Raw genomic sequence first — 8444 nt, 5'->3', positions numbered from 1 at the left:
ATATCTCAAGCACCTTCCCTCATAACCATCCAAATCTCTCTGACTCTCTCTCTGTGATTATATTATGCTGAGATAGAAAAATTGTAAGTTAAAGACAAATTATTTAAAGAAATTTACTCCCCAATCAGTTAGCATATAGAAATACCCCATCATTCCTAGGAAGTCATGAGAACAGATCTGGAATGAAGTTGAATAAGACCAAAGTAAGAGTGCTCATCAGAAACAGTTAAACTTTGTAAGAAAATAACCTAACCATGTACACAAGTCAACAAGGAAATCCATACATCTTAAAGGATGACAGGTTAAAATCATAAACTCTACATTCATGTAATGACCTTGATCAGAAACCAAATAGAATTTTATTCATAGAAGAATACCAAGTAGGATGCAGAAGATGACAGAATTCTACCATGAACGTAATTATTACAACATCACATACATAAACATATTAATTACAGCACCAGCGTTTAAGATTACTATGTGCAGCCTTCTATTGGTATTTTATTACAATATCATACACATAGATCACCCATTTTGAAAATGAACTTTGATTCTCACGCTGGACGGTGAATTAAAAAAAAAGAAAATTAAAAAACAAGCAGCAGCCAAATTCAGAAGAGAAAGATGAAGGAAGAAAAGATCATCATAAGAGATGCTAGAATAGGCACAAGAAGACTTCCTCCTTCACCATAAGGCACATAAGTGTAAGGAGGTGCATAAGTGTAATAAGGAAATGGAGGGGCGTGAGTGTAATAAGGATATGGTGGGGGGCAGCACTGAACCTGTGGAGCAGCGGGAGGGCATTTTTTCTGCCCTGACCCTTTGTGCGGCGGCGGCGGCGCGTCATAAATGGAGTAGCCGTATGGAGGCGGCGGAGCTCCATAAGAGGGGTCGCCAGAAAGTGGTGGAGTTGGTGGAGGAAGCACCTGACATGGAGGGTCACACTTGGGTGGAATCACATCATCCCCAGAAACTTCACACACTGAGAAAAGTACTACTACTGCTACTACCGGTGCTACAAGCAGAAGATACTTTGCAGGAGACATTTTTCTGTTATGTGGGGATCTTCTTTCAAAGCTGAAAAAAGCAGAACTTTTGAAAGGAGGAGGAAGAAAGGAAAAGGCGAGAAAAAGAAGGATTGGAAGGATGGGGATGATGGGGATGAAGGAAAAAGTAAAGGGAAAGTTGATTTATCAAAGAGCTTTATGGAAAGCAGAGTGTTCCAGAATACTAAGTCAGGACAGATTTACATTGGGGTTGCTGATACGGTGCCGCTTGGCACAACATCTGTCACCACAGTACAAAGTAGCTCACAAATTTCAACAAGCAGCGTGTGTGATGAAGCTTTTGAGTTACAGACAATTCAATAGTGTTATACATGTATCAAACTGCAATTAAAGTAACTTTAATTATTAAATGCTGTATCTATGTCTTTTTGAGACGTCTCACACCAAATAGGATAAATACAAGACGTGAAGTCAGGAGAAAATAAATCGGACAGAGGGCTAAGTGACTTTCAACGGGAGACGTTCTTGAACGTACACTTTTCAGCTGCGGACCGTAAAGTATTGTGAATTAGAGACATTTTTGCCATATATGTATCAAATATCATAAAATATGTTTTAAACAAATATAAAATATGCAACGTATAGCAAGCTGAGCAATTCACGAGTTGTGAATAATGTAATTTACTTTTTAGACTCTAATTTATGGGGGTTCACCGAATTTTGTTTTTGTTTTTGTTTTTTTTTTACCAATCACCGAATTTTGTTAATATCTGTTCAAGTGTATTTGAGTAATTTGAGCCTTTTATATTCAGAGGATAAATAGATTGAGGACATGAGCGCCAAGTAATTTTTCAATGTTGAGAGTTCTATACTTTTTTTCCCCTCCAACTGCTTGATAAGACACTACAAATAACGCATTTATAATTTCGTAACTTTCTTTTGTTTTTTGTTTTTTGGGTTGAAATCATAACTCTCATTTTTACTTTCACTTTAAATATATTTCCATTTTCTAAAGAATGATGACCTTTTGGATGTAGCGAGTAACTCATTCACTAAGCATGCGAAAGAGCAGGAAAAAAGAAAATAACAAATTGATATGTCAATTAAACGTCTCTTCCAAAGGAAAAGAGAACTTACTTGTCCGTGAAAGAAAGAAAGAAATGCATATAACTATCAACTTTTTATCTATAAACTGACTAGGGAAGAAGACTTAAGAGGATTTGTGAAGATCATTACTATTAAAATATAGAAAACTCAACTGCTCCTTGAAATATGAAGAAATAGGCCTTGGAGAGAATCCAGCATAGCTGCTTCGTACCGCTGAGGAGCATAGTTCGTTTATGTATTGGAAGGGCTCATGCTTTTGATTAAAAGGCTGTGCAGCAAATTCCTCGAATGGCATCCACTTCAAGTTTGGTAAAAGAGAATAGAATGTAGGTCAAGAATTTAATGCTTCAACTTCTCAGGTTTCTCAAAGTAGGGAAAAAAAAACATGGAGCCTAAATGATGAATAGCGAAGTAAAATTAATTCAAATATATGACCATGTGAATCTTTAAGCTAATAATGAGAATGTCAAAACGTATCTAATATAGAAAAATCTCAAGGAGATCTAATTACAATTACAGATAGATGTTAAAAAAAAGCATGTGAATTGTAAATCCTAGTGAAGGGATTGTTTGATATACTCTTATGTCTATTTTTTTCATCTTCAGTCATGGCTGTAAACTTACATCTAATTATTTTCTTCGTAGACTTGTTTTACTAATAATTTTTGCATAGAAGTATTGATTCTTACACAGAGAAATTGTATCAATAATAATTCCTATATGACAACATTTCTCTCGTACGGAAGGAAATAAGTAGAAGAGAAAAATATAGTGCACCTGTGTGGACTTTAGCGGGGCCTACATTCCCTCCTATCCTCTTTATTACTTACTTCTTTTCTTAACATAAGGTCAGAAATTTTATTTGTTCCTTAATACAAGACCCTGTGTAAAGTAATGAAGAATCTTTTTTTCCAAAAAAAGCCTCATTTATTGTGGAAAAAGAGAAATAAGGCGATATAATTAAGTTTGGGTAGAAGGGTAGTTTTGAAAAATCTGTAATTTTTAAAGAAAGCAAGATGACACCAACGTAGAAACGGAGGGGATTGGGACAAGATTCTAGAAAAATCAAGATTTTGAAGTAGAAAACTTAGCATCAGATGATTCTAGAAAAATACCATTGTTATTGGAACGCATGGTTCCATTTGAAGCCTTCTAAACATGTGACACCATCGACAAAAATAGAAGGTCAGGGGGGAAGAAAAGGTTACCTGAGCTGCCTCAATTTCTAGGTCTTGTTTTTTGATGTCAAAAGAAAGAGGACGCAGCACGCACAAAAAAAATAGATCTGATTTCCCAAAGAAGGTCTTGTGTTCTTGTCTGAATATCAGAAGCATCACAAACAGTTTGAGAACAAAAAAGTAGGAAACAGAGAAGAAGATTAGGATACAGGATGTTAGACTTTCAAAAACTTTAAAATGTGTTACTAACATCCCACTTTCTCATAATGTCAGGTTATAGTTTCTGTTTTTTGCCTTCTAATCAGAGCGAAGAAAACTAGAGTTTCAGCTCACAAAATGCGTAGGATATATGCATAATATGTAACTATATGAAATGTCACAGACGACAAATGAAATGCCTCATGTCATTTCTAATAAGAGTGTTGGACACAACAAAGACATAAACATGACTCCTTTTTTAAAATGCTTTTTCTTATTAAATCACATGACATCTTTGAAATGTAGATAAAGAAATCATTGATGAAAAAATTAGCCTGACTAGAACGCAGGTTATCTGAAATAATTTCTACATTTCATTTGCCCTACAAGTTAGAAAATCCTTACCTGAATGCTAGTACTTCCACAAATTCTGTATCAATCTGAAGAAGAAAAGATATACTGATAATATGATCGAGGCATTATAGAACTTTGAAAAATATCAGATCAATTAAAGAACCTACTCCTGTCTCTTCTTTTACTTCTCTGATTGCTGCATTGAAAATGTCCTCACCCTGCAGACACCAAACCCCAGTGTCATGATTCTAACTGAATAGGAGTTTAGTTTTGAGAATTATAAGACATTCTTAGGGGAAATATCCATACAGCATCCACTACACCAGTAGGTATTTTCCACAACCCTAGTCCATGGAATCTACCTCTCTTTTCCTGGACTACCAGCACCTACAGGTCCAAAGACCAAACAAAAGAAAACAGTAAGCGTGACCTTTCATTTTGACTTGCTGCAAGAAGATGTACAGATTTACTTTTAAACTCCAAGGTCTCCCTTGCAATAGTAGTTGAAGAAGGTGACTCAAAAAGACGTTAAAGCTTGAAGATAACTGAATGAATAGTAACTACAAGAATATTATTTGAGAATGTGGAATCTATTCATTTTGGACAGTGAGACTATATTGTAATATACACTTGTACTTGGTCAATGGATACCAGTTTAACAACGAATGCGGAGGTCAGAGAGACCAAAATTATATAAAGGACTCACGTTGCAGGTGCTTGATATGTTATAGAAATATGAGAATGAACCAACTATAATATAATGGTGAAAGTTTAGATAGTTCCCTTGAAGTCATAAAATTAAATCGTAGTGCCACATGTATCAAAGAAAGATTAAGAGCTTGTTTGGATTTATGTTGGCAGAAGAATTACATTTTGCATAAACTACATTTGCAAACTAAAGTTGGGTTAAAATTCAATTATTATAATGTAATTTATGTTTGAATACTCTTATGTAAAAAGTCAATTTGACAAATCCAAACTTATTTGGGTGATATAATTAAAAAGTAAGTTTAAATATATGATAACCAAAAAGGACATAAGCTGGTAAAATAAAATAAAAAAACCCTAAAAAAGGCATGACTTGCATGTCTCTCAAACTTACATATATATCAGTATGCAATTTGATAAATTTGAGAAAATATTAAATTTATAATTATAATTATAAAAATAAAAGAGTTAATGTATTAATGTAGAAAATATTTTTGAATACTAAAAAATTTAATTAGATCTATTTAAAGACTATAATATGTATATAAATTACAAATAATAAAATGTTAAATTTATAAATAATAAAAATTTCAAATTTCAAAAGGAAATATGAAAGGAGAAATAGTTTATTTAATAAATTTAAAATGCATTAAATGCTCTCATTTGTCAGTTACTCTCTCCCAAACATATTTTTTTACCTAGCTTTCAAGCCTACAAACCGTAGTTTAACCCAACTAAATGAATCTCAAACAAGCACTAAATAAGGTAATTTTGATGCTTTTAAGCTAAAGTGCCTTGGAAGTGAGAGAAAAATAACACAAGAAGTGAGACTATGGAACCTACTCTCTCTCTTTCATAAACTTCCTCTTTTCATTCTACGTCTTTCTAACCTAAGAAATGCTCTGCAAGCTTCTATTTTAAAGGAGCTTGAGAGTAAGCCTTTAACTTTTCAAGAGCTTGTTTTGAACCCTATTAAATGAAGTTGTCTGTTATGGCGTAGAAATCACCTCTTTATTGTCATTCAAGACAATAGCACCAACACTGACACGATGGGAAGCATTAGGAGGGATAGTGTTGCCAGTTTTAGGAATCCAGTAAACGAGCATGAGATAGCTTGGCTCGGCATGATGAAACCAGAAACCCTCCTTTGATCAACCAAACACAGAATAATTAATTTCAAGACATGACAATCACAGGCCCAAATTCCTTATATTTGATTTATAAAACTGGGAGTGTTTTTTTTTTTTTTTGGGCTAAAGAAACCATAATGGGACTGTAAACAAAAGCCTACACCATCAACGTGATAGAGTTCATGATTAAAGCTCTTAATTATCACACAGCAGTAGCATGAAACCTTATTAACTTTGAAAAATGGGGCAGTTCAATAAGAGAAAACAAATCAGAGTGAGAAAATCATCGTATATGATACAAAATTCGACTTAGTTTAGATACAATACGAGGCATGAGAAAATCAATGTAACCTGTTCGATTTTCAGTATAAGACAGTTAGATGCCTATTTTTCTTGTCCAAGGTTGGCAAAACTGTGAAGGAAACATGATAATTACCTTGACTGCAGTTTCAACCAGATTAACAAGCTCAATAGGTAATTTGATCCAGACACCCTCTTTCCCCTGCAGTATGAACTATTATCAGTTAAAATGCTGACTAGGTTTCAGATTTCTCATATTCATTGCAAGGCTGAGCTATCTATTTCAGGAATGAATATAGTGATATGAACTATCCAAAAGGCCCCTGTTTGTCCAGATATCACCTAGGGAAGGGGATTTCATTTCAAGCAAGATCCAAAAACACCCTTTACTTGATACCGAAAAATGTAGGAGCTAATACTTGATGGCCCATTGTCTTAGAATGTAGAGCGCATTCCAGAAAGATCCTTGATATGCACGTACTATAAATGATGACATCAAGGAGATGAAGTGATGAACAACAGCATAGCATAATTTTCTTTGTCTTGTTCTTTAAATTTAGAAAAGAAAATAAAATAAGAATCCCTTTGAAGATAGAAATGATCAAGCATGAGGAATTATAAATATAATGCACGTGAGATATATATATATATACAGTCTTTCATGTAGATATATTTTGTCCTCGTTCCATTACTAGGATCTACCGTATGCACTTAACTAGCCCTTTTGAAAAAGTTTTTTACATGCCTCCAAAGTTTATCAAATCAGATCTTTCATAGCCATGAAGTCATGCATTCAGAGAGACACTCACTCGTACAATTTGTGACTGCAGAGGATTTAGATTACATTGCACATACTGTGGATGGGACCCACATGCATGCTTCACAATTCATTGTATATTCAGAGGGCATGCAAGAAATATTTCAAGGACAGGACAGTATAGATGCTTATGCTGAGAATCTCGGATCATAAAAAATACATGGTGCTTCCATTGCAGAAGTGAAGATCTGAGCAAAGTGACAAAAGTGTCAGGATTCATGGGCTTCTTCATCTCTACAATGACTCCTCCATGAGCATCATTGATTGCAGGGAGAATTTCCGCACACTCAAAACCATTCTCCCCAAACCTTCCCTCCGTTGACGGCTGAGTTGAATTTGCTGAGACCGACATGTCTCTGAACTGCACATTAAAATTACAAAAATGATTAAAAAAAAAAAATCCAAGAAGCAGGTTTAAAAGTTCTCAAAGAGAAGTTGAGATTTTCCACACTCATGCCGCATTCTGTTTGTAATTATTCGTGTCCTCCTTCACAACACTTGCAGTTTCACCAAAAGCAAAGCTACTAGCAAAACTTGTTGTGCAGGATTGTAAATAAGACTCGACAAGTGGTGGATAAGACTAGATAAAAAACAATAGAAACAAATAACAGAAACAGATGTTATTTAACTTTCTTCTGCCCTTTTTTTTTTTGGGCATTTTGAATACCCTCACGCCCCACTTTAAATTCAGTGATGGAAACACAATTAATGAAACCATCATAGAATCCTCCGGCAAGATGTGGAAAGATTTTGCACAATGTTTCCTCACATATACCTTCACTGCACAGTGAGGTTAACAATAAAAGTGGGAAAAACAAATCATAGCATTTCTCTCCCAAGCAAATCAACAAACCTGTTCAAGGCATCACCAAGAAACTAAGCGCAGAAGATGAAATTACCTGGAAGGGGTCAACGGAAGGGAAGCTTGGGAGTGTGCAGAATGGTTAGAGGGAGTCTGAGAGTTGAGGGAGACGGGATTTCAATATATAACGAACATGAGGATAGAAGAAGAAAAAGAAGAAGAGTGCATGTTGACGTAGTTCCACTTGAGGTGTTGCTGATACGCGGCGTTGTCCCTACACGGTAAACTTGCGAAGTTAAAAACTAATCATCGTTTACTCTCTGGAAGCCTTTCCAATAAAGAATGAAAAATTGTAAACTTCTGAACAAACCAGTATATATACCTTAATTCTTACGCTATAAACCCACAAATTTAAACTCAAATTAATAATAACCAGTAATTAATCCTAAATTGTTGGCCATAAAAAGAAAAAAAGTTGGCAAAAAAAAAAAATCATAAATTACCTCATCCATTCTTACTCCCTCAATTTCAAATATTCACTGATGCATCCACCCTCGGCTTTCAAATATAATAGAAAAATAATCAACCTACACAATATAACAAAATTAGTTAAGTATAATAGTTATGTTTGAAATTAAAAAAATTGAATTAAATTAGTCCTGTAACAAGTAATTAATAAAATAAATTTTTCTTGTAAAAATAGATATTAACTTTATAAGAAGTAATTTAAGAAAATATGATAAATGCTTATAAAAAAGAGGCATATAACATTTTTTTCTTATAATAAAAAATGAAGGAAGCAATCCTCTATTTTCAAATACAAGTAAATTTTAATCAACCCAC

General features: G+C 34.2%; 2 protein-coding genes across 3 annotated transcripts; both read right to left on the bottom strand.

The window, feature by feature from the left end:
• Positions 1-611: 611 nt before the first annotated feature.
• Positions 612-1046, bottom strand: LOC129302614 (leucine-rich repeat extensin-like protein 1). The gene has a single exon (XM_054941527.1). It carries the CDS (start codon positions 1044-1046, stop codon positions 612-614), a length of 435 nt encoding a protein of 144 aa, XP_054797502.1.
• A 1024-nt stretch (positions 1047-2070) lies between these two features.
• On the bottom strand, positions 2071-7794 carry LOC129303482 (nudix hydrolase 2-like). Of its 2 annotated transcripts, XM_054942829.1 has the most exons (9): positions 7653-7793; positions 6960-7160; positions 6119-6184; positions 5560-5697; positions 4154-4231; positions 4012-4062; positions 3896-3930; positions 3323-3431; positions 2073-2412 (listed from the first exon to the last, which is right to left on the bottom strand). In XM_054942829.1, exons 2-9 carry the CDS (start codon positions 7149-7151, stop codon positions 2218-2220), a joined length of 864 nt encoding a protein of 287 aa, XP_054798804.1. In that variant the 5' UTR covers positions 7152-7160; positions 7653-7793; the 3' UTR covers positions 2073-2217. The 2 variants fall into 2 exon arrangements, with proteins under 2 accessions (XP_054798805.1, XP_054798804.1); XM_054942830.1 differs by lacking the exon at positions 4154-4231 and having other exon boundaries at positions 2071-2412; positions 7653-7794.
• Between the last annotated feature and the right edge of the window lie 650 nt (positions 7795-8444).

The sequence above is a fragment of the Prosopis cineraria genome, unplaced genomic scaffold (genome assembly GCF_029017545.1).
Source record: "Prosopis cineraria cultivar Desert tree isolate PC_DT_omini unplaced genomic scaffold, ASM2901754v1 PC2, whole genome shotgun sequence".
NCBI lineage: Eukaryota > Viridiplantae > Streptophyta > Magnoliopsida > Fabales > Fabaceae > Prosopis > Prosopis cineraria.
The sequence above is the reverse complement of the archived record's forward strand: the minus strand, read 5'-3'. Positions and strand labels throughout refer to the sequence as shown.

Coding starts and splice junctions, on each gene's coding strand:
- LOC129302614 (XM_054941527.1), bottom strand. CDS start 1,046: ATGTCTCCTGCAAAGTATCTTCTGCTTGTAGCACCGGTAGTAGCAGTA.
- LOC129303482 (XM_054942829.1), bottom strand. CDS start 7,151: ATGTCGGTCTCAGCAAATTCAACTCAGCCGTCAACGGAGGGAAGGTTT. Junction 6,185..6,959: donor TTCTGCAATGGAAGCACCAT/GTATTTTTTATG, acceptor TTCATACTGCAG/GGGAAAGAGGGTGTCTGGAT. Junction 4,063..4,153: donor CTACTGGTGTAGTGGATGCT/GTATGGATATTT, acceptor TGGTGTCTGCAG/GGTGAGGACATTTTCAATGC.